The sequence below is a fragment of the Nicotiana tomentosiformis genome, chromosome 4, assembly GCF_000390325.3.
Source record: "Nicotiana tomentosiformis chromosome 4, ASM39032v3, whole genome shotgun sequence".
Classification (NCBI taxonomy): domain Eukaryota; kingdom Viridiplantae; phylum Streptophyta; class Magnoliopsida; order Solanales; family Solanaceae; genus Nicotiana; species Nicotiana tomentosiformis.
Genome location: NC_090815.1, coordinates 10,015,021 through 10,041,721, shown reverse-complemented (window position 1 = coordinate 10,041,721; position 26,701 = coordinate 10,015,021). Strand labels below are relative to the sequence as shown.

The 26,701-nt window shown below is 37.6% G+C and overlaps 1 protein-coding gene across 1 annotated transcript; it reads right to left on the bottom strand.

The window, feature by feature from the left end:
- Nucleotides 1–1,436: 1,436 nt before the first annotated feature.
- LOC104098974 (glucan endo-1,3-beta-glucosidase 8-like) lies at nt 1,437–4,003 on the bottom strand. The gene is made up of 2 exons (XM_009605829.4): nt 3,392–4,003; nt 1,437–2,795 (listed from the first exon to the last, which is right to left on the bottom strand). The coding sequence occupies exons 1-2, from the start codon at nt 3,730–3,732 to the stop codon at nt 1,628–1,630; spliced, it is 1,509 nt and encodes a 502-aa protein (XP_009604124.1). The 5' UTR covers nt 3,733–4,003; the 3' UTR covers nt 1,437–1,627.
- Nucleotides 4,004–26,701: the final 22,698 nt, after the last annotated feature.

The following is a 26,701-nucleotide window of genomic DNA, read 5'->3' as shown; positions in this document are numbered from 1 at the left end:
ATTTTTATCAATGTTCAACTTAAAAGCTTTCCAAAAACCTGTCGGACTGCGCACGCAAATCGAGGAGGGTAAAAATAAGATTTTTAAGACTTAAGAGCATAGGTTCAAGTTCTAAAATATAAGATGACCTTTTGGGCCATCACATTTGATTAGTGCAAGGTCATATATTTTTTTAAATAGAATGGTCGGTCTTGACTAGAGTTCAGATTTATGGATTTTATAATCCTTAATGACTTGTTTTGTAAGCCAGATACGAGTTTCTCTAAGAAATTAGTGTTGAAGATTATTGAAGTGAGAAACTCGGGTTAGACATCTGGAGGTGTCTGGATCAAGATTTGTACGGTGTTGAATGAGTAAAAGAATGAGACATGCGCGCCAATATAAGGTTAGAACATTGTAACATGTGTTTCATACCACATGTGCTAGCGACCAATGGGATAATACAAGAATGGATCCCTGCTTCTTTATTGTATGAGATCCCGAAAAGTTATAATAACTTTTATTGGAATACCCTTTGGCCTTTTACTGTTTCTTGAAGTGCCAATCGGTATTGCTACTTTAGCATGTCACTAATAGCCATGGATGATTCGGCAATACAGTGTATGTCTAGGAAATCAATTGATTTGGAAAGGATAGATTTGAGTAAAAAAGGAAGACAACTAAAATAAGTTATTTAACGTTTATCCATGGGTCGACCATTACACGGATCGTGAGGATATCAAGTGTAATTATAGGTACAATGTTATACATGAACTCGAGTTCACTTCTTTTGAGAATGAGGGATATGATAAACAGCTACTAGAGTAGCAGATGATGTCAGGGGTATTGCGAGTAATACGATCCTCATGTTAGTAGTGAATCTTTTCCATATGGGATTGGATTTCTACATGGAGCTTTTGTATGACCTTAATGGGTTTAAAATATTATAGTTTTTGATACTCGCAAGTCACAAGAACTACTTGTCAATATGAATTCTGTGTGTTATTGCCATGATATTAGGTTGAGTAAGCCCATCATGAGCGAAGTGGGAGATATTGGTTATTGGTTATAGTGGGTCTCTCCATGTGGGCTGTCCCGACCCGGTTAAATAAGAAAAGAGTGAGAGAAGTTATTACCTAGAGGGAAGTTACCATCAGATAATGTTAAAAAGAAGTTGGGAACAATTTTTCTGATAACTTCTATCTCTTTCTTCTTCCATAAAAAGGAAGTGACTACTATGCCTAAAAAAAAGGATTGAAAATCCTACTTCTTCCTTCTTCTCTATGGAAGGGAAGTATGCTGCATTTCTGCAAGAGGCTGTTTCCACGATTCGAACCCGTAACCTCCTAGTCACACGACAACAACTTTACCAGTTACACCAAGGCTCTCTTCAGTATGCTCAACCAGTAAATTAAAAATAAATATTCCCAAAGAATAGAGAAGTAAGACATGTGGAATTCTTTAATTGTTTTTCCAGTTTAAATCATCTCTGTTTTTTTGTGAACCAAATCCCAAAATTAAGTACAATATGGTCATTAAGATAGACACACTCACTCTCCACATATTTTTTACCAAGACTCAAATTCGAAAAATGGAAGGCTTCTTTCAGGCATTTGGAAGAAAACCCCTTGAAAAGATGGTGAATTAATTAAAACCACATGATTAAGCAAAGAAATAAAACAATACAAAATAATGCAGATAAAGCCAACCCAAATGGTATAATAGTAGGATTTGAATCGTCGTTGTAACTAGCCATTTTCCATGCACCATTATCAACAACATCTATTGATAATATCTCAATTGGGAATCTACAATTTGGTGTAGAAGGATCATCTGTTGTAATAACGCCCAATCCTTGAAAATCACAATAGTCAATCTGTTGACTATTCATCTGGAAATACATATTGAATGCAAATGAAGAACGCTGAGTAGAATTGAGATTATCACAAGTTGCTCCAGGTGATAATAACGTGCAATCCGATGAATTGCACGCATAATTAACTTGCTCCATCAATTTTTCATTATCAGCATTAACACTATGATCGTAAACACACCATCGATTTGGCATTTTTACTGTCCCTTTTGCTGTAGTTGGCTCTTCATCCCGATCTTTTAATGTGAAATCAATCTTGTACTTAGGTGATCCGTCGTGTCTATATATACCCCAATGGCGTTGATATTCGCCCCATTGTGTTACCATCCTGTTCTCATCAGATAACGCAGTGATATATACATTGATTGTCTTGTTTGGACGCAGAGGTGTTCCTTCATTTCTTTTTAAATATCGAAGTAAACCACGATGATATCTTTCTGCATTTTTTGGATTAGCATTTGGAAAACCATCAGTAGGCCAACCAACTTGTCCTACGATAATTTGCATGTCTGAATATCCTGCTTTTGTTAAAGCTGAAACTAGGGTATCGTATGTGAAAGTGAAAATGTTTGTGTAAATATATGGACCGTCTTTGATAGAGTAATTTGAATTATTTTTTCTATCAAAAAATGCGAAATCAACTGGCATTTGCTTAGAGGAGAGGACGTAAATTGGGAAAATGTTGATAACCAAAGGAGCATTGTGTTCTTTGAGGAATCTTAGGAGATCCAACATTTTGCCTTTTATATCTTCTCTAAAATCACCTTGTGATGGTTTTGTCACATTTGTCAAAATGTCAGTGAAGTGTGCTGTTGTCGTTTTGATATGTTTGAGGTCGTGACGATCTAGGGCTTTTCGAGCTTCTCCCAAATAGTATACAACTTCGTCATTGATTCTTTTCTCGTATCTTTTGGTGAATGGTTCATTTCCCACGTAAAGATACCTGAAAAAAGAAAAACATATATAGGAGTAAGACAATCAACGAAGAAGACTATTGATACAAAACGTCGTAAAAGACAGCTCGGTGTACGAAGTATATATTCTGAATTTACGTAGGGTTTGAGGAATGACCACACCCTAAGAAGTGTGATGCAAGCAATCTACCCTGAGACAAACATTAGTGGCCGATCCCATAGCTCGAACCCTTGATTTATAGGTCACATCGATACAACTTTACCGTTGCTCCAAAGCTCCCCTGACACATAATAGTGGAGCTAATCCATCACCTACGGGTTCGGCCGAACCCGGTAACTTGGCTCCAATCCATGTGTTTGTCTTAAAGAATCAATTGAATATGTATACTAATTATTAATTTAGAACTCACTAACTTAAAATGATTAAAACCCCAAATCCATAAGCTTGAAACTATGGTTCCGTCTCTGCTAACACAAGTCGTGAGAATTCCGGATGACCGGTGTCACAAGTCGTGGTCGCTTCAAATTTGTTCCGCTTTGGAGAACCCGTAAGTCTCCTAAACTAATATTTAGGGTTAAATACTTCAAAATAAAAAAGAGGAGTTTTGAGAAAGTATATAAGAACCTGATATCGACTCCATTATCAACATGTTTCTTGACATTTTTTGCTATCCAATCATAAATATCCTTGGAGTTATTCATACGTCGAAGTTGGAAATCTTGAAATGTGACTGAGAGACCAATACTGCTATTGGCAAAGGCTGGAAGAACGGTTGTACTGGGACTAAATAATTTCAATTCTGGTATTCCATTTTGTAATAGCAAATCCACCACCATAGATGGTACCAATTGTTGTGTTGCCATCCTACCCCAATTGATACCAACAAAACTATCGATGGGAACATAATTGAATGAGAATAATGTTCCCAAACTTATCCAAAATAATAAGATCGTTTTTCTATACATGATTGTCAGAGGAAAGGCTCTTTCCCCGACCTTGTGTGAATACGCCGGAATAATGTTCCCAATGGAATGAGAATAATGTTCTCAAAATATGCTTAGTATACAGGGCTGCCCCTTTGCCTTTTTTATTATTGTAGGAAAAATATTTTGTTCATTTATGGTTTAACTTCCTTAGGTGATAGTTTTGAGTCATGGGGGTTTTGTCCTGGATTAACTGAGGAGGTTTGATTTATCAATGTTAATGAATTTAAAGTCCTACATATTTTAAGGTTTGGAAATGTGAATTATTGGTACATGTTTGTTAAGAGAAGGAAATGAGAGGTGGATGAGCTTGAAGGAGAGAAAAAAGGCGAGGGATTTGGGTTTGCTTAGGATTTTGAGATGGTAAATTCATTAATTAGAGATTTATATTTTCTCTAACAATACTATATTCATAGTTAGATAAAAATAGGTAGAGTTACATAAATTAGCGAGGGATTTGGGTTTGCTTAGGATTTTGAGACGGTGAATTCATTTTCCTGTTTTACCTTGAGATGATGAATTCATTATAGTCAGATCTTTCTGTAACAATATTTATAACAGTCATTCACTATAAAAGTCAATTTTTTTTCGGAACCGATTTTTATCCTCTATAACAACACTTCACTATACCATCCAAAAAAATATTGGAGCAAACACGGTTGTTATAGAGATGTTTGACTGTAATTACATATTTTATTACCAACCCCGCAGCCAATTAGAGATTTGTATTTTCTCTAACAATACTATATTGTTAGAAAATGTTTAGGTAGAATTACATAAATCTTACCTGAGACTACGAGTTTTAACCATCCTTCATGTGTGGTTTAATTTCAAATACTATAATTTACGTGAGTGTCCCTTCTTTTATAGTATCTATATATTATTAAAAGGAGAGGAAAAAACTATCTCCTTAAGCCAAGTGACAGCCTTAAAATTAGCCACATGTAGTGTATTAACTAATTAACCATTAACTAATAATTAATTCTGCCACATGGCATAACTAGAAAAATCCACATATAACTTATTTCATAAATAATCAATAATAAATAACTAAATCAAAATATTAGAACTTTTACTATATAATAATTTAAAATATTATTAACATATTAAAACAATTTATATCTTCTATATATAATAAAAGGAGATGCAAAAGCACAATATTAAGACAAGTGACATAACCACAAAAAGTCAAGTGGCATTGTTAAGACAAAATAAATTACCTTTCTACTAAAAAAACTTTTGAATTTTAAATTTTGAATTAATTGGTTACTCTATTTGAATTAATAAATATAGATATCTTATAATTAGCTATAAAAACAATACTTAAAAAAAACTACACATTCAAATTGGGGAGTAGTTTCACGTAGGAGTTTTAAAATTATTTTAAAATACAAAATAAAAATAAGAAAAAATAAAATTTGCTATAATAAAAAACGAAAATATATAAATAAATAAAAACAACTACCCATTCAAATTGGGGAGTAGTTTCAATTTGGAGTTTTAAAATTATTTTAAAATTAAAAAAACGAAATTTAAAAAATATTTCCAATTCAAATTGGGGAGTAGTTTCAAGTTGGAGTTTTACAATTATTTTAAAATAAAAAAACGCAAAATAAAAAAATAAAAAAACTTTCAATTCAATATGGGGTGTAGTTTCTTCCTAATATAGTAGTGTGTGTGTGTGTATATATATATATATATATATATATATATATATATAGAGAGAGAGAGAGAGAGAGAGAGAGAGAGAGAGAGAGAAAGAAAAAGGCATTATTCCAAGTGGTAGCCTAGAAAAAAGTCACATGGCATAATTAGTTAATAATTAATTATTTAATTAATAGTTAATTATTTGAAATTTACAAAACATTAACTACTTAAACATGGGTGAGGGTTGGTTTAGGTTAATTATTTTCTTTGTTTCATTTTTTTAAATCATTTTAGTTTTTCGTTTTTGAAATACAAAGTGTATTTATTCATTAATGATTCAAACAATATTATTGAGAAAAATATAATAATATATAAAATAAAACAAATCTTTCAAGAGTAATAAAATATATATCTTCTATTATATTACAAAAAAATAATAGCAGACAAAAATATTAACAAGTAATATGCTAATAATTTCCATTAACAATGTAATTATACTAAATATTTAATAATATAATAATACAGAACAAAAAATTTATTCGATAACTATATAAGTCTCTTTAATTTAATAGAGATTTTTTAATTAAAATTCAAACAATATATATTCTATCTATATAGAATAGGAGAAGGAAATCAATGTGATGATACCAAGTGTAACAATAAAAATTTAACAAGTGTCAAATTTCAGGACAAAACTCCAACAAATTTGGAGATTTAAAAATTATTTATTAAAAAAAATGAAATGATAAAATTAAACAAAAAAAAAGATACAAAGAAATTAACAAGCTAAAATTAACTACTCAAACATGGGTGAGGGCAGTTTTAGGTTATTTAATTTCTTTCTTTTAAAAATAATTATTTTCGTTTTTCTTTTTTAAAATAAAAAGTGTATTTATTCATTAAAAACTCAGGCAATATTATTAAGAATAATATAATAAACTATAAAATAAAAAATAAATTTCAAGGGTAATGAAATATATATCTTCTGTTATATTGCAAAAGAAAGCAATAGATAAAAATATTAAACAAAGTAATATGCTAATATTTATTTTATTAACAGTGCAATTATACTAAACATTAGATAATATAATCTATCTATCTATCTATCTATCTATCTATCTATCTATAGAGAATAGGAAAAGCAAATCAATGTGATGATGCCAAGTGTAATGTCACGATCCAATTTCCACTATAGGTCGTGATGGCACCCAACGTCACCGTTAGGCAAGCCAATAGTGAACTATCAATTCAGTCATTCATTTTATTAATTTTGAAATCATAAGTTTTATTAAGTAAAGAATTCAATGCCTTTAAAAAAATCATGAATATTTAGAATATTAGTAAGATATAAAATAAAAGATGATAATATCAAGCCAAACCATACACAACCACTAAAGTATCACAAAAATCGGTGTCACAAGTGCTTGTGCATTTATTAAGGAATACAATAATAATACAACATCTATCTGGAATATAAAATAGACAGGATAAAGTAAATAAATAAGATGAAGACACCGAGGGCTGTGGTGCGTAGCATAGAATACAATTCACTCTAAAGTCCCCTCAGCAGCTGCGCCTACGCGCCAAGATGACCCTTAAAGGAACCTGTCAGATCCTGCATATTTAGTGTAGAAGTGTAGGATGAGTACGTAAATCAACGCGTACCCAGTAAGTATCTAGCCTAATCCCGGAGAAGTAGTGACGAGAGGTCGTGTCACGACCCAAAATCCCCTAAAGGCCGTGATAGCGATCAACGTCGTCGTCAGGCAAGCCAATGGTGAATTATTGACTTAATTACTCATTTTAAAAATTCCGAAGTCATAAATCTCATTAAATAAATAAAATAAACATCGGGTACTCGTAGGAGGCCGCAAATTCTCTTTATAAATTTCCGTATAAAATATAAATTAAAAGGTAAAATGATAATAATTACGTGAACTACATTAATGAACATCCAGTAGGAACCCCCAAAACCCGGGGTCATAAGTGCATGAGCATCTACCAAGAAATATAATAAAATACAACATTTGTTTGGAATACAAGTTAGACAAGAGAATGTAAATAACTCTAATGGAGACTCTGTAAGCTGCAGATCGTAATATGGAATGCAGCTTACCATAAAGTCCCCGCAATAGTCGCGCCTATGCGCCCAAAAGACCACCAAAATATATATATATATATATATATATATATATATATATATATATATATATATATATATACCTGCACAAAAAGTGCAGCAAGTGTAGCATGAGTACGTAAATCAATGCGTACCCATTAAGTATATAGCCTAACCCAGGAGAAGTAGTGATGAGGGATGGACATCGACACTTACTAGTGGTCTAATAAATCAAGTACAACAGAAAGTAGACAAGTATGAGGCATGGTAAAAATAGTATAAATAAATTTAAGCACGTGGTACGATACTCCTCTGAACAGTAAACGCAAGCCCTCAATTATCAGTCACCTCCTCAATCGGAGTATGTATGAAAAATGATCCCCACCAGATAGACCGTTACAACTCAAATCAGGAAAACTCACGGATATGATGGCTTCCTGCCAAACATTACGCACGACGCTGCCGAGGCGAACGACCCGATGCCAAAGAGTATTTATAGAAATGCCGAGGCATACGGCCCGATCCCATAATAATGTATACACTGTCGAGGGTCGAACGACACGAACCATAAATGCATCTATTATACTGCCAAGGCGAATGACCCGCTCCTATGAGAATACGATACTGCTGAGGCAAATGGCCCGATCCCATTAGAATAAGAAGCTTTAACAGGTCCTTGACCCCACTGACGAAGTGTCACGACCCTAAATTCCCTCCGTAGGATGTCGTGATGACACCTAGTCTCTAAGACTAGGTAAGCCTATCAATGCGGAATAATAATAAATATCTGAAATAAATAAACTACAATTCAAACAATTTCAACTCCCAAAACCCAGTAGAAATAAGTCACAAGCTTCTAAGAATTTATTCTCAATGTCTCTATATGTCAAGGTCTAAATAAAATATAATGAAGCAACATAAAATGATAGAAGGGGACTCCGGAGTCTGCGGACGCTGGCAAATATATCTCGAAGTCTCCGTGCGCAGGTAACTCACTGACATCTAGGCTAGTAAAATGTACCTGGATCTGCACAAAAAGATGTGCAGAAGTGTAGTATGAGTACGCCACAGCGGTACCCAGTAAGTGCCAAGCCTAACCTCGGTAGAGTAGTGACGAGGTCAGGTGAGGCCCTACTAGAATATAATAATGGCATGGTAAAATATTTATCAATATAGTAAAATAAAATGACATTGAAAATGAATCAAATAGTATGTCACATTTAATGACACCAAATAATTGCAAATAATATCTCGTGGAATCAAAACAGAATTTCCTTCAACTTTATGAAAATCACAACAATTAATCGAAATCAACTATGGCCATAAATCAATATCAACAAGGGCATTACCGAGGTACCGCTTTATAGTCCCAAGTTATAAATAATTTCACAATATCTCATTTCCTTATATCACCGCGGGAGCCTGCACAATTTATTTAAAGAAAATATTTTTTTCCGAAATAGCATCCCGCGTTTTAGCCACTTTTATCACACCGCATGACTTCTAATAGTCACCCCTACTAGCCATGCGTATCAAGCCACCCTTATCTCAGCGCATGCGTTTCAACACCCAGACCTTATACCACTACATGCGTATCAATATCACAATATATCATAATTTGCACCTCAAGTGCTCAAATAATTTAACTTGCCAAAATAATTCAACAACAGTATTTTTTCACAATAAAGAGCTCACGGCTCATGCCAAAATAAATCATCAATAATATTTTTCTACAATAAAGAGCTCACGGCTCATGTCAAAATAATTCAACAATAATATTTTTTCACAATAAAGAGCTCACTGCTCCATCACAATGAGTACGAAAATCTTACAAAAATATTCAGGAGTAAATAATTCAGGAAAATAATATTTCAAAATCTTTAATATGTTGCTTCAATATCAAGTTTAAAAGTGTCAAATACTTCATATTAATAATATTTAATTTAAAGAAAATCAACCTTCAAGTAATGCACAGAATAAAAGAAACAAAATTCCAACTAAACAAAAAAAATAATTAGCCGGAAAAGGTCAAACAAATTTAGAATATAAACATTAAATCAATAATGAAGAATATAACAAAATGAAATAATTTAATTAATGCGCAACAATGATCTACACAATTTAAAATATAATCTTTCACATTTAGCCTGTGTACACACTCGTCATCTCGTGTACATGACTTTCCACACATTACAATTATCAATCCTAGGGAAAATTTCCCCCACACAAAATTAGACAAGACACTTACCTCGACTTGCTCCAATTTAACCAAGTATTATGTTTTTTCCTCATTTTTCCGACTCCGATCGACTCGTATCTAGTCATAATTAATTCGATACAGTCAACAAAAATTATAGTAATCAATTTCATAAGAAAATATTATATTTTCAATAAAATCCGAAATTAGCTCAAAATTTGCTCGTGGGGCCCACATCTCGGAATCCGGCGAAACTTACAAAATCCGATAACCCATTCAATTACGAGTCCACCCATACCAATTTTACCAAATTTCGATAACAACTCGACCTCCAAATCTTAAATTTTCGTTTTTGGAAGATTTTGCAAAAATCTTGATTTTTCTTCCATAAATTCACGGATTCATGATGTAAATGAGTATGGAATCATGAAATATAATCAATATAGGATAAGGAACACTTACCCCCAATGTTTTTCCGTGAAAATCGCCCAAGAACCGTGCTCCAAAAATCCAAAACGAAATGAATGAAATGACCATTTTTGGTCCTTAAGTTTCTGCCAATCCGTCACTAAAAGTCCATTTTTCGTCACTAAAAGTCCACCAGAAACTGCTCTACCAGCCTTCCTTCAATCGATCATAACTTTATGTACAAATGTCCAAATGATGAATGGTATAACTTTCTGGAAACTAGAATCAAACGACTACAACTTTCATGTTTTGAACATTTTCTGATTCTTTATGAATTTCGAGATATTAGCTTCCAAAATCGGCTCCACACATCAGAAATTTCTGGCAAAACTGCTCTATCAGCCTTCATTCAATTCATCATAACTTTCTGTACAAATGTTTAAATGATGAATGGTTTAACTTTCTGGAAAACTAGAATCAAAGGGCTATAACTTTTATGTTTTGAATATTTTCTGATTTCTTATATATTGCGCGATATAAGCTTCCACATTTGGCTCCACGCGAAATTTCTGCAACAGAAATTTCCAACAGCCTTCTTTGTCCGAAATCCATTCCGTTTACCTTCCGAAATCCACCCGAGACCCTCGGGACCTTAACCAATTTTACCAACATGTCCCAAAATACAATACGAACTTAGTCGAGGCTTCAAACCACATCAAACAATATCAAAACGACGAATCGCATCTCAAATCAAAATCTATGAACTTTGAACTTTCAAATTCTATATCTTGTGCCGAAATACATCAAATCAATCCGGAATGACTTCAAATTTTGTACACAAGTCATAAATGACACAACAGACCTATTCCAATTTCCAGAATTGGATTCCGACCTCGATATCAAAAAGTCAACCCCGGTCAAACTTCCCAAAAATTCAACTTTTGGCATTTCAAGCCTAATTCCACTACGGACTTCCAAATAAAATTCCGATCATGCTCCTAAGTCCAAAATCACCATATGGAGCTGTTGGAATCATCAAAATTCTATTTCGGGGTCGTTTGCACATAATTTGACATCCAATCACTATTTGAACTTAAACTTTTAATTTTTCATCAAAATTCCATATCTCGGGCTAGGGACCTCGGAATTTAATTCCGGGCATACGCCTAAGTCCCAAATCACGATACGGACCTACCAAAACTATCAACACACTGATCCGAGTCTGTTTGCTCACAATGTTGACCAAAGTCAACTCAATTGAGTTTTAAAGCTCTAATTCACATTTTAATTCATTTTTCACCTGAAAACTTTTCGAAAAATTTTACGGACTGCGCAAGTAAGTCGAGGAATGATAAATAGTGCTTTTTGAGGTCTTAGAATACAAAATTAATTATTAAATTTAAAGATGACATTTTGGGTCATCACACGAAGATACGTCTGGGTTATGAAATATAAAGAAGCTTTTCAATGAAAACGCACAACGCGAGAGAAATTCGTAAGGAAACACAATTCTTCCACGGCTAATCAAGTAGCTTATCAAATCTCTACAATAGCGAGTCTATTACTCTATGCAAGCCTAGTCTCAGGTCGCAACACGAAATAAAGGAATTAAACAGGTAAGGATAACTCAATTAGTACAATTAAAGCATGGCAAGAACTTAAGTCTACCCAGACATAATCAGAAATCCTAGCATATGCACAGACACTCGTCACCTCATACGTGCGCAGCTCCCACAACATGTAACATATAAGAATATAACACTTATGGGGTACATTCCCCCTCATAACAGGAGACTTACCTCGCTCCGAAGTTCTATAACCGGCTCCAACGCCTCTCTAATACCTTAAACCAAATTCCCATTGATCCGAACTAGTCAATAAATCATGAAAACCAATAAAAATATACTCCAACATCATAATTAATTAATTTATTCATAACAATTTCCAACACCGCTCGAAAAGTCAATAAAGTCAACCATTAGGCCCACGTGCCCGAATTCCAAATATTCTTGAAGAAAATCATTACCCATAACGCTACGAACTAAAATATATAATTTATTCCTAATTCCATCTCCAAAATCGTGGTCAAAATTCAAAAATACCAACTTTCTAGGTTTTCTTCCAAAATTCCATAATTTTTCATATATTTTCTTTTATAAATCTGTATATAACTCATGTATTTAACTTGTAATAGGTGAGAATCACTTACCTCATGATGCTCGATGAAAATCCCTTCAAAATAGCTCCCCAAATTCTGTCAACCCAAGTGATAAATGAGAGAAGAAGAGCCAAATCACATTCTTAAAACAATTCTGCCCAGCGATATTTTCGTATCTGCAGAACTATAGCCGCATCTGCGGCTCCGCACCTGCGGAAATGCCTATTTCAGGTGTGATTCCCATTACGCCCAGACAAATCCGCTTCTGCGGAAAAACATCCGCTCCTGCGATCATGCTTCTGCGGAGCACTAACCGCTCCTGCAGTGTAGCATCAAAGGCCCAGACTCCACATCTGCGGTGCCTCCTCCATTTCTGCAGATGCGTATCTGCGTACCCAAACTTTGCACCTGCGGACCTTCCCCTCGCTGGCCTCTTTCGCTTCTGCGACAACCTTCATCGCACTTGTGTGTCCTCACCTGCGACCAAATTGTAATGACCCGGCCGATTGTTTTAAGAATTTAAGTCTCGTCCGGTGGCATAAAGCCCTGAGCAACTTCATACTATGTGTATTAATTTGCGTGCGTGGTTGAATTTGATTAGCGGATGTTTCAGAGTGATTTGGGATACTTAGTCCCTAAAGTGGAAGCTTAAGTCTTAGGATTTTGACTGTAGTTAGAACTATGTAAAGACATCTCCGGAATGGATTTCTGTTGGTTCCATTAGCTCTGTTGGGTGATTTTAGACTCAGGAGCGTGTCCGGACTGTAAATTCGAGCTCTGTAACTGATTTAGGCTAGAAATGGCGAAAGTCGAATTTTTGGAGATTTGGACCGGAAGTGGACTTTTTGATATTGGGGTCGGAATGTGATTCTGAGAGTTGGAACAACTTCGTTATGTTAATTGGGACTTGCCTGCGAAATTTGACGTCATTCTGGGTTGATTTGATACGTTTCGGCACGGGTTTTAGAAGTTAAAAGATTTAAAAATTTATAAGTTCGATTCATGGTGCGATTCGTAGTTTCAACATTAGTTGATGTGATTTGAGGGCTCGACTAAGTTTGTATGGTGTTTTAGGATTGGTTGGTATATTTGGTTGAGGTCCCGGGGGCCTCAGGTGAGTTACGGTGCTTAACGGATTAAAAGTTTGATTTGTGTTGTTGCTAAGTCTTCAGGCTTCTGGTATTTTTGCACCTGCGGTAAGGAGACCGCAGGTGCAGGAGTGCACGTGCGGAGAGGCAAGCGCAGAAGTGGAAAAATGGAGGAGTGCCAGGGGCCGCAGGTGCGAGGAAAATTCCGCACCTGCAATGCCTGCAGATGCGAAGATTGAGGCGCACGTGCGAGAAGAGCTGGACTTGATAGTCTCCGCAGGTGTGGAGAATTTGTGCACATCAGCGGCTCCGCAGAAGAAGATTTTGGCGCACAGAAGCGAGAGGAAGTGCAGGTGCGGTTTGTACGTGCGCACATGCGGTCGCGCAGATGCGGCTAATTATGTCGCAGGTGCAGTCACGCCTGGGCAGAAAAAGAGAAATTCGAGGGTTTGATTTCATTCTTCATTTTTGGACTTGAGAGCTCGAAATTTGGCAATTTTTCGAGGGATTTTCAGAGGAAGCTTTGGGGTAATAATTCCTAACTCGTTTTTGGTTGTATTCCATTAATCTATAGTTGTTTTCTCCATTTAGTTTCGGATTTGTGGTGTTGAAATTGGGAAAAATTGGAAGAACTTCTTCAATAAAGATTTTGAGTTTTGAAGGGGTATTTGTGGTCGGATTTGAGTAATTCTTATATGGTTGGACTCGTGAGTGAATGGGTGTTCGTATTTTGTGATTTTTACCTGATTCCGAGATGTGGGTCCGGGTTGACTTTTTAGGCCGAATTTCGGAATTTTTGTTAAAATATTGATTTCATTGATTAGATGAGTCTATTATTGTTGTATTCATGTTATGCAATTGTGTTTGGCTAGATTTGGGCCATTCGGAGCCGGATATTCGTGGAAAGGCATTGTGACCGATTGTTTGAGCTTGGTTCGAGGTAAGTATCTTGCCTAACCTTGTGTGGGGGACTTCCCCTTAGGATTTGAGTCTTCTATGTTGATTGTAGTCCGTGTACACGAGGTGACGAGGGCATGCACGGACTTATTTGTGGAAAGTTGTCCTTTTAGGTTCTTAGGTCCTTGTATTCATTGAATATACAGTTGTTCTTGTTATGATTATATATCTTAATTACTAGATTCACATCTACCTACTTAATTAGAATCAATTGCTTCGTGATCCACTATTATTGTTACTTGATTCATATGTGCCTTAATTGAAACTGTTATCTCTTTTATAGCCATGCTATCTTTTCATAACTGCTTATCTTTATTTGGAATTTATATTATTTCATCCTATAATTGTTCAGTCTTAATTGAGTTTATGATTATTTTTTCGCTGCTTATCCTTAATTTAATTGTTGAATTTCCTTCGTAATTTCCTCAACCTTAAAAGAAGTTTAGATATCCTATATCTTGGTAGACTTATTTTATTTGGCATTATTTGATTCGTGTTAGCTTCTCTGTTGTTGAAGTGTATATTGTGAGATCGTTGCTACACATTAGTTTTCCCTTTGTTGAGTTGTTCCCTTTACGCCTTGCATTCTTTACTGTGGTTATTCCTTGTAAATTGGTTCTACCGTTTCTTTGTGAATTAACGTTCTTGAGTTGATTTACTTGTCGTACTTTATATTATTGTCATGGTTGCTATTGTACTTGTTGTGGTGATGCACGAGGTTTCTACCTTACGGTTGTTATTATGGGGTTGCACGAGGTTTCTGTCGTGCTATTGTTACCATTGATATTTGCACATGCGGCGTGACAAGGAGGGATATGTATGTATGTATATATATATATATATATATATATATATATATATATATATATATGGGTTGTGCATGTGGCGAGACAAGGTGGGAACATTATTATGCACATGTGGCGAGACAAGACGGGCATTTATGTTGCTATTGCACACATGGGGAGACAAGGTGGGTTGTGTCAGGGATTGATTTGTGATGATTTGTGGCCTGGGGGAATTCTTGTTGTTGATATATGTGAAGTGGTATACATACCTGCGTGAGCTTTATCTTGTGAAAGCTGTGAGAAAATATTCTACGTGCTGTCCGTTTGTTTTTCCTTATGCTTATTTGCTGATATGGACTATGGTAGGACACTTGCACAAGCATACACGTAGTTAAACACTCTTATCAGATAAGAGGTGTTCTTGATATTGTTGAGCATAGATGCTCACCCTTGTTTACTTGCGTACTATGTGAGAATGGCTCTATTGGCACGTGAGTCGTCAGTGCGGTTATGAGATGTTATGAGGGCAAGGATGCCAAGTGTTAGAGTTCAGGTATTGAGACCCGTGAGTTGTGATTTGTCCGAGGTTTGGTACCTCATGGAGTTATTGACTAAAACCTGATGTAAAAGCAGTTGTAGTTGCTGAGTTATTACTTGTCCTTGCTGTATTTGTGATTTCGGATTTAGGTTGTGTTACATTCACTTTCTGTGTCATTTTCATGATATTCCGCTGATACTTGTTGTTTCCTTCCTTATTGTCATCGATGTACTGTGAGCCATATTGCATAGTCTTTATGTGATATCATACTTATAGTGTTCATGTATTTATATATGTTCAGTTTATTAGACCAGTGGGTTGTCTTGACTATTCCTCGCCACTACTCCACTGAGGTTAGTATTTATACTTACTGGGCATTGCTGTGGTGTGCTCATGCTACTCTTCTGCACATTTTTGTGCAGATCCAGGTACTTTTTCCTTAGCTAGCTGTGTGGACTGTTGCTGTGGAGACTCAAGGTAAACCTGTTGTTGCGTTCGCAGGCTTCAGAGTCACCTTCCACTTTTCATTTTGCACTGTTTATTCTTATTTCTGGACAAATGTATTTAGAAGTTTTCTAGAAAATACTTTATAGAGCTTATGACTTGTACTACCAGTTTTGGGAATTGTAAGAGATTCTATTTCAAAAATGTCGTTGTTTTAATTATTGTTAGGCTTACCTAGTCCTTAAGACTAGGTGCCATCACGATACCCAAACGGAGGGAAATTTGGGTCGTGACAAGTTGGTATCAGAGCTCTAGGTTCATAGGTGCTACGGGTCATAAGCGAGTTTTGTAGAGTCTTGCGGATCGGTACGGAGACATCTGTACTTATCTTCGAGAGGCTACGGAACTATTAGGACAATCTCATTTCTTTCATTTCTATCGTGCGTTTTCACTGATCTCGAAGTTTGAACTTTTATCACTCCAATCTCTCACATATGGTGAGGACACGAGCTGTAATTGTTGATAACGTTACCCCCGGAGCAGAGGTCGCTAGGGGCAGAGGTAGAGGTCGACGAGGAGTACGTGCCGCAGCTAGAGCACCTACCAGAGCAGCAGTTGAGGAGCCGCTAGTAGTTCCAGTTAGGGGCAGGTACCGGAGGCGCCTGCTGTTACCCTCGGACTTCAGGAAACCTTAGCATAGTTCTTGAGCATGTTTGGTACACTGGCTCAGGCGGGGTTGATTCCGGTTGCACCAGCTACTTCACAGACTGGGGGAAGAACCCAGACTCCCGCTGCCCACACCCTAAAGCAGCGAGTTCATGTTGGTTAGGTTCCAGGTGTCATGGCGACACAGCCTGTGGTTCCAGTTCAGCTCGTGATTAGGGTAGCAGCATCTGAGGAAGAGCAGCTTAGACTTGCAAGGTTCAAGAAATATGACCCTCCTACATTCAGTGGTTTGGCTTCAGAGAGTGCACAGGGTTTTTTGGAAGAGTGTCACCGCATTCTCCGTACTATCGGTATTGTGGAGACGAGCGGGGTTGCTTTTACTACGTTCCAGCTCAGGGGAGCGACTTACCAGTGGTGGCGGGCATATGAGTTGGGTAGCCCAGCCGAGTTAGATTCACTTACGTGGGTTCAGTTTTCAGAGATGTTCCTGAGAGAGTTTGTACCTCAGTCCCTTCTAGATGCATGGCGTGCGGAGTTTGAGCAGCTACACCAAGGCACTATGTCAGTGTCAGAGTATGCTGTGAGATTCAGTGATTTGGCCAGGCATGCGCCTACTTTGGTCACCACAGTTAGAGAGCGTGTCCGCAGATTCATTGAAGGACTCAGGCATGATATTCGGTTCAGCATGGCTCGGGAGTTAGAGTCAGATGTTTCGTTTCAGCAGGTGGTAGGGATCGCTCTCCGTGTAGAGGGCATGTGGGATCAGGAAGAAGAGGACAGGCGGGGCTATGAGAGAGAGTATATGCGAGATCAGGAGAGAGAGGACAGGGAGGTGAGGAGGCCTCGTAGACCGGAGAGATCTACTGGTCCTTATTTTGGAGGCAGGGTACGACATGGTAGAGGTTTTATGGGTCAGCTAGTTCAGTTTGCACATCAGGCTTTGCACAGTGTTTCAGGTGCTCCTGGGTCTCAGAGTACCTGTACCGCACAGTTTCCATAACCACGTCAGCAGAGAGGTTGCTTCGAGTGTGGAGATACCAGTCACAGGGTGAGAGATTGTCCTAGACTCCGATATGTGTGTCGCAACGGAGTACTCAGGCGAGTAGAGGGCGCCCAAGAGGGGAAGGCCCGACCCGTTGATGTGTTTCATATAGTGGGCTTGAGGCCACTGCGCCAGATAATGTAATACAGGTATGCTTTTTATTTGTTACAGAGGAGCACCATTCGTATTTTGATTTGGTCCTGCTTATCGGGGCGAGTTCCCCTACTTGTTGTCCCACCTATGGGTGAGTTTATGACTTAGTATTATGTTTAGATGTTTACCCCGTTGGGAGATTATATGAGTGATAGTCATGTGTATCGTTTGTTTCTATTCATTATTGAAGGTTACGAGACTATCAGTGAATTCACGTTGTACATTATGGCAGGTTTGATGTGATTCCTGAGTAAATTGGTTATAGTTTGTGATTTGATACTCTGCCAGGGTGAGAGTTTAGCAAGTGTTGAGATTTTATTGGCAAAATTGAGTTAGTGGAAGATTTCCATTGGTATGATGTGTATTCGACTTGTGATTCAGAGTTGAGGGCGAGACCCTCGTGACTCCATGTGATTTGATATGCTTGGGTCGGGCTGCATGCCGCGGTGGAGGGTGATACCAGGATGAGATCCTTATGATTTGTTCATGTACTTTGATTTTTCCTTTTGAATTGATTCATAGTAGGATATTGTTAGAAAGTTGTGCCTGTCGGGCTTGTTTGATATTTATCTTATGTGTTTCTCTTTACATATTTAGTCAATTTCGTTATGCGCTTCTTGAGTTTTGGCTTGCGGGGTGTGTGCCCGGTGGTGTTAGTTGTGACTTGTTGATTCGGGTGTATAGTTATGAGGTCCTCATGTTTCTTTCATCATTGTCAGCGTTGTGGAGGTTTGAAACGGTTTGCTAACGGATATGGGTCTAATTATCGGTGCTGGTTTTGATTTCGGGCAGCTAATGTGATCAGAAATGTTATTTTAGGCTGATATGTGGTGTGTCTTGTTGTGTGGTCGTACCTTGTGGATGTAGGAATGAGTTGTTACAGCTGATTCAGATTGATACCGGTTATGGATTTAGAATCGAGTCTTTTGAAGATAAATGGAAGGTAAGAATTTTGACTCTAAGGCTTATCAGTGTTGATAGAAAGGATAAATTACAGTTGGGATGGTGTCGTCAGACTCATGTGGATTGGGGTGACGTAGGGTCCCCTACGGCTGTATGTTGGGTATGTACTTTCAGTGATTTCAATACTTCGAGGAGATTCTTAGCACCTTCGAGGATGAATGTTTATTTAAGAGGGGAAAGATGTAACGACCCGGCCAGTCGTTTTAAGAATTTAAGTCTCGTCCGGCGGCATAAGGCCCTGAGAAGCTTCATATTATGTGTATTGACTTGTGTGCATGGTTGAATTTAGTTACCGGATGTTTCAGAGTGATTTGGGATAATTAGTCCCTAAAATGAAAGCTTAAGTCTTAGGATTTTGACCGTAGTCGGAACTATGTGATGACGACTCCAAAATGGAGTTCTGTCGGTTCCATTAGCTCCATTGGGTGATTTTGGACTTAGAAGCGTGTCCGGACTGTAAATCCGAGATCTGTAACTGATTTAGGCTTGAAATGGCGAAAGTTAAATTTTTGGAGATTTGGACCGGAAGTGGACTTTTTGATATTGGGGTCGGAATGTGATTCCGAGAGTTGGAACAGCTTCGTTATGTTCATTGGGACTTTCCTGCAAAATTTGACGTCATTTCGGGTTGATTTGATAGGTTTCGGCATGGGTTTTAGAAGTTGAAAGATTTAAAAATTTATAAGTTCGATTCATGGTGCGATTCGTAGTTTCAACATTAGTTGATGTGATTTGAGGGCTCGACTAAGTTCGTATGGTGTTTTAGGATTGGTTGGTATGTTTGGTTGAGGTCCCGCGGGTGAGTTTCGGGTGCTTAACGAATTAAAAGTTTGATTTGTGTTGCTACTAAGTCTTCAGGCTTCTGGTATTTTTGCACCTGCGGTGAAGAGACCGCAGGTGCGGGAGCGCACGTGCGGAGAGGCAAGCGCAGAAGTGAAAAAATGGAGGAGTGCCAGTGGTCGCAGGTGAAAGGAAAATTCCGCACCTGCGATGCCCACAGATGCGAAGATTGAGGCGCAGGTGCGAGAAGAGCTGGACTTTACAGTCTCCGCAGGTGCGGAGAATTTGTGCGTATTAGCGGCTCCACAGAAGCGGATTTTGGCTCACAGAAGCGAGAGGAAGCGCATGTGCGGTTTGGACGTGCGCACCTGCGATCGTGCAGATCGGCTAATTATGTTGCAGGTGCGGTCACGCCTGGGCAGAAAAAAAGAAATTCGAGGGTTTGATTTCATTCTTCGTTTTTGGACTTGAGAGCTCGGAATTTGGCAATTTTTTGAGGGATTTTCAGAGGAAGCTTTGGGGTAATAATTCCTAACTCGTTTTTGGTTGTATTCCATTAATTTATAGTTGTTTTCTCCATTTAGTTTCAGATTTCTGGTGTTGAAATTGAGAAAAATTGGAAGAACTTCTTCATTAAAGATTTTGAGTTTTGAAGGGGTATTTGTGGTCGGATTTGAGTAATTCTTATATGGTTGGACTCGTGAGTGAATGGGTGTTCGTATTTTATGATTTTTACCCGATTCTGAGCTGTGGGCCTGGGTTGACTTTTTAGGCCGAATTTCGGAATTTTTGTTAAAATATTGATTTCATTGATTAGATGAGTCTATTATTGTTGTATTCATGTTATGCAATTGTGTTTGGCTAGATTTGGGCCATTCGGAGCCGGATATTCGTGGAAAGGCATTGTGACCGATTGTTTGAGCTTGGTTCGAGGTAAGTATCTTGCCTAACCTTGTGTGGGGGACTTCCCCTTAGGATTTGTGTCTTCTATGTTGATTGTAGTCCGTGTACACGAGGTGACAAGTGCGTGCATGGACTTATTTGTGGAAAGTTGGCCTTTTAGAGTTCTTAGGTCCTTGTATTCATTGAATATGCAGTTGTTCTTATTATGATTATATATCTTTATTACTAGATTCACATCTACCTGCTTAATTAGAATCAATTGCTTTGTGATCCATTATTATTGTTACTTGATTCATATGTGCCTTAATTGAAACTGTTATCTCTTTTATAGCCATGCTATCTTTTCATAACTGCTTATCTTTATTTGGAATTTATATTATTTCATCCTATAATTGTTCAGTCTTAATTGAGGTTATGATTATTTTTTCACTGCTTATCCTTAATTGAATTGTTGAATATCCTTCGTAATTTCCTCAACCTTAAAAGAAGTTTAGATATCATATATCTTGGTCGACTTGTTTTATTTGGCATTATTTGATTCGTGTTAGCTTCTCTGTTGTTGAAGTGTATATTGTGAGATCGTTGCTACACATTAGTTTTCCCTTTGTTGAGTTGTTCTCTTTACGCCTTGCATTCTTTACTGTGGTTATTCCTTGTGAATTGGTTCTACCGTTTCTTTGTGAATTAAAGTTCTTGAGTTGATTTACTTGTCGTACTTTATATTATTGTCATGGTTGTTGTTGTACTTGTTGTGGTGATGCACGAGGTTTCTACCTTACGGTTGTTATTATGGGGTTGCACGAGGTTTCTGTCGTGCTATTATTACCATTGATATTTGCACATGCGGCGTGACAAGGCGGGATATGTATATATATATATATATATGTGGGTTGTGCATGTGGCGAGACAAGGTGGGAACATTATTATGCACATGTGGCTAGACAAGACGGGCATTCATATTACTATTGCACACATGGGGAGACAAGGTAGGTTGTGTCAGGGATTTATTTGTGGCATGGGGGCATTCTTGTTGTTGATATATGTGAAGTGGTATACATACCTCTGTGAGCTTTATCTTGTGAAAGCTGTGAGAAAATATTCTATGTGCTGTCCGTTTGTTTTTCCTTATGCTTATTTGCTGATATGGACTATGGTAGGACACTTGCACAAGCATACAAGTAGTTAAGCACTCTTATCGGATAAGAGATGTTCTTGATATTGTTGAGCATAGATGCTCACCCTTGTTTACTTGCCTTCTTTGTGAGAATGGCTCTATTGGCACGTGAGTCGTCAGTACGATTGTGAGATGTTATGAGGGCACAAGATCCCAAGTATTAGAGTTCAGGTATTGAGACCCGTGAGTTGTGATTTGTCCGAGGTTCGGTACCTTGTGGAGTTGTTGACTAAAACCTGATGTAAAAGCAGTTGTAGTTGCTGAGTTACTACTTGTCCTTGCTGTATTTGTGATATCGGATTTAGGTTGTGTTCCATTCATTTTATGTGTCATTTTCATTATATTCCGCTGATACATGTTGTTTCCTTCCTTATTGCCATCGTTGTACTGTGAGCCATATTGCATAGTCTTTATGTGACATCATACTTCTATTGTTCATGTACTTATATCTGTTCAGTTTATTAGACCAGTGGGTGTCTTGATTGTTCCTCGCCACTACTCCGCCGAGGTTAGTCTTGATACTTACTGGACACCGCTTTGGTGTACTCATGCTACTCTTCTGCACATTTTTGTGTAGATCCAGGTACTTTTTCGTTAGCTAGATATGTTGACTGTTGCTTTGGAGACTCAAGGTAAACCTGTAGCTGCATTCGCGGGCTTCGGAGTCACCTTCCACTTTTCGTTTTGCACTGTTTATTCTTATTTCTGGATAGTTGTATTTAGAAGTTTTCTAGCAAATACTCTGTAGAGCTTATGACTTGTACTACCGGTTTTGGGAATTGTAAGAGATTCTATTTCAAAAATGTCGTCGTTTTAATTTTTGTTATGCTTACCTAGTCCTTAAGACTAGGTGCCATCACGATACCCAAACGGAGGGAAATTTGGGTCGTGACACAAACCCATCACAAGTGCGATGACATCTGAATTTAGCAGTCTTCATCATTTCCTAAAATCCAAAATTCAATCTGTTTCAAACCCGAGGCTCCTGGGACCCCATCCAATCATATCAACAGTCCTAAAATATAATACGAACTTAATCGAGGCCTCAAATCACGTCAATCAACATCAAAATTATGAATCAACGATCAAAACCTTTCTTTAATTTTTCAAACATTCAAACTTTGTCGAACGCGTCCGAATTATTCTTAAATATTCCGAAATGACGCCAGACTTTACGCATAAGCCACAAATCAAGATACGAACATATTTGTAATAACCCGGATGGTTGTTTCGAGAGTTGTAGCCATGTTCCCCTATTTATTGCTCATTTTATGCTTTACAGTTGTTATGTGACTTGCCGGGATAGTTGGTTCGGATTCGGAGAGGTTTTGGAATGAATTGAGACACTTAGTCTCAAGGTTGGAAGCTTAAGTTGAAAAGGTTGAGGTGATGTTGACTTATGTGTAAATGACTCCGAAATGGAGTTTTGATGGTTCTGTTAGCTCCATTGGGTGATTTTGGACTTAGAAGCGTGTCCGAATTGCGATTTGGAGGTTCGTAGTGGAATTAGGCTTGAAATGGCGGAAGTTGGGAATTTAGTAGTTTGACCGAGAGTGGACTTTGTGGATACCAGGCTCGGATTGGGGTTTCGGGAGTTGTAGTAGGTCCATGGTGTCATTTGTGACTTGTGTCCAAAATTTGAGGTCAATTGGGCGTGATTTGATAGGTTTCGGCATCGTTTGTAGAACTTGGAATTTTCTTAGTTTCATTACGCTTAAATTGGGTGTGATTCGTGTTTTTGATATTGTTTGAGGTGATTTGAGGACTCGACTAAGTTCGTATCATGTTTTAGGACTTGTTGGTATGTTTTGTCGAGATCCCGGGGGCCTCGGGTTGATTTTGGATGATTAACGGGTCGAAAATGGGACTTAGTGCATTGCTGAAGCTGGGAGTTTTCTGGTGTGATTGCACCTGCGAAGGGTTGGCCGTAGGTGCGATGCCGCAGGTGCGGCTTGAGTGGTGCGGAAGCGAGATTTGGTGTCTGATTTTGGTAAATTTGGTATGGTTGGACTCGTGGTTGGATGGGCTTTCCAGATTTGTGAGTTTTATCGGATTTCGAGACGTGGGCTCGAGGGGGGAGGCTTTTGAGTCGACTTTTGACTTTTGATTAATAACTTAGTATTTTCTTATGGAATTGATTCCTTTAGCCGGTTTTGATTGTATCGAACTGTTTGTGGCTAGATTCGAGGCATTTGGAGGCCGGTTCGCGAGGTAAGGGTGTGTTGGAGTAGGGATTTGTACGGCTTGAGGTAAGTAACAGTTCTAAATATGGTCCTGAGGGTATGAAACCCCTTATTATGTGTCATATGATTGGTTGTGAGGTGACACACATGCTAGGTGATGGGCGTGTGGGCGTGCACCGTAGAAATGGTGACTTGGTCAATTCCTCGGAACTATGTAGTTGAATAATCTGTTTTTATCCATATATTCTCCATGTGTTATAGAAATTGAACTGCAAACCATGTTAGAAATCATGTTTAGACTATGTGTTGGCACTGTAGGGACACACAGAGGTCGTGTACATGTTGAATTATCTGCTAAATTGTTGTTTTGTACTAAATCATAGTTTTACTTGCATATTACATCTCAGTCTCTATTGTTCGTTATTGATACATTATATCATTGTTGTTTAGGATGATTATCATGATTACTGACTGCCCGAGAGACTGGAGAGGTTGATGGCTGAGTGAGGCCGAGGGCCTGATTGTTAGGATATTTATGGGATCGGGCTGCACACCACAACACGTTTTATTGATTTATGCCATGTTTGGCTTGTTATAGCGCTTAGGCTGAAGGAGCCCCTTTGGAGTCTGCACACCTCCAGTGAGCGCAAGTACCTACTGAGTGCCAGTGCCAAGCGACTGGGAGAATTGAGAGACTGTGAGGAATGAATGACTGTGAGGTTGGAGTGAATGGGAGGACTGAGTGACTGTAACTATGAGATTTTGCACTTTATTTCATGTTGTACTTTAGCTGGCATATATCATTGTCATGTAATTTCTAAGAGATATTATATCCTATTTCAATTGAACTTGACATGCATTAACTGTTTTGGCCTTAATTGCCAAATTTGAAAGCATACCTATCTTTCTATGTTGTAATTTCTGTAATTGAGCTATATCCGTGAAGCTCGTCACTACTTTCAATCCATTATTTAGTCTTGTTACTTACTAAGTTGGTTGTACTCACGCTACACCCTGCACTTCGTGTGCAAATCCAGGTGTTTCCGGTCACGGTGGGTGTTGATTTCCTTGCGCAGCTTGATCGTTAGAGATTCCAAGGTAGCTTCCCGGCGTTCGCAGACCTTGTCTCTCCTTCCCTATTTTTCCGCTTTATGTATTTAGTTTTAGACTTTATATCACGACCCAAAATTCTACCACATGCGTCGTGATGACACTTAGTCTCTAAGACTAAGTAAGCCGATTATAATTACAATTCAGGCCAATTTGTTTTAAAAATAGATAATCAAAACCAACAACGGAAATAATTACAAACAACCTCCCAAGACTGGTAATACTGAGTCATGAACTCTAACTGAATAAATGAAATAATCTCAAGGAACGAATACTCAATATTGTTTGATTAATAATTAACAGTACAATAAAAAGAAAGACTCCAAGGGACTGCGACGACCAAGCAGCTCTACCTTGAATTCTTGCGATCACACTCTAACTCTGTGCGAGCCCGATATCTCCAATATCTGGCTCTGCACAAAAATGTGTAGAAGTGTAGTATGAGTACACCATAGTCGGTACCCAGTAAGTATTAAGACTAACCTCGGTGGAGTAGTGACGAGGTACAATCAAGACACTCACTAGTCTAATAACATGTGCAATATAGTATACAAAAATAATAGGAAACAAATAATAATAATGGCAACACTAATCAACCAGTGATATACACAGCAAGGCAACAAGAACACCATTAATATTGCTCAACAAATAATAAGTACAAGTACACCCAATTAATCAAGTCCTTCAAATATAAATCTTTTGTCTATATGCTTCTCAAATAATAATCTACAGGATATAATGCTTTTCAATAAATATATTTCGGATATACTCCCTTCAAATAAATATCTTTCAAATATAATCCTTTCAAATAAATCTCTTTCAAATATAATTCCTTTAAAAAAATATCATTCAAATATAATTCTTTCAAATAAATCTCTTTCAAATATAATTCCTCCAAATAAATATCTTTCGAATAAAATTCACCATGTGACACCTCATTTCATAATCATAAAATATGGGTCTCAGCCTACTTTCATATTTCCACGGCACCTTGTGCCAATTTCTCTATCACAACCACACGGACAACTCACGTGTCAATATCATCATCATTTAACCACGACACCTCATGCCCACATTTCATATCATAACTGCACGGACAATTCACGTGTCGATATCATCATTATTTACTCACGGCACCTCGTGCCCACATTTCATTTCATAATCTGCCTGGTAATAGCCGCATGCTCCCAATTTCAACATAGATCAGGTTATTATCAAGTTTACTGAAACAACAAGATAAATTGCACAAGATATAAAAATAAACATAAAGAAAATCACAACATCACATAAAAAATACCAACGCAATAACTCCACATCATCACATATCATCCCTGACAATAGCCACCCTTATCTCTCCTATAGCCACCCTTATCACTCCTATAATAGCCTCCCTTATCCCTCCGCCCTGACAATATCAATAACCACCCTTATCGCTCCTATAGCCACCCTTATCTCTCATGTATCCACCCTTATCGCTCCGCCCAGACAATATTCCAACACACATAACCACAGTAAAATGCCACCCTTATACCCACATAATATGAACGGTGAAATACCACCCTTATATCCTCAAAATAATAACTCAAATAACACATTTACACGAAATATTATCACAACAACATAACAAAATCAATTC

Coding starts and splice junctions, on each gene's coding strand:
- LOC104098974 (XM_009605829.4), bottom strand. CDS start 3,732: ATGTATAGAAAAACGATCTTATTATTTTGGATAAGTTTGGGAACATTA. Junction 2,796..3,391: donor GATAATGGAGTCGATATCAG/GTTCTTATATAC, acceptor TTCTTTTTTCAG/GTATCTTTACGTGGGAAATG.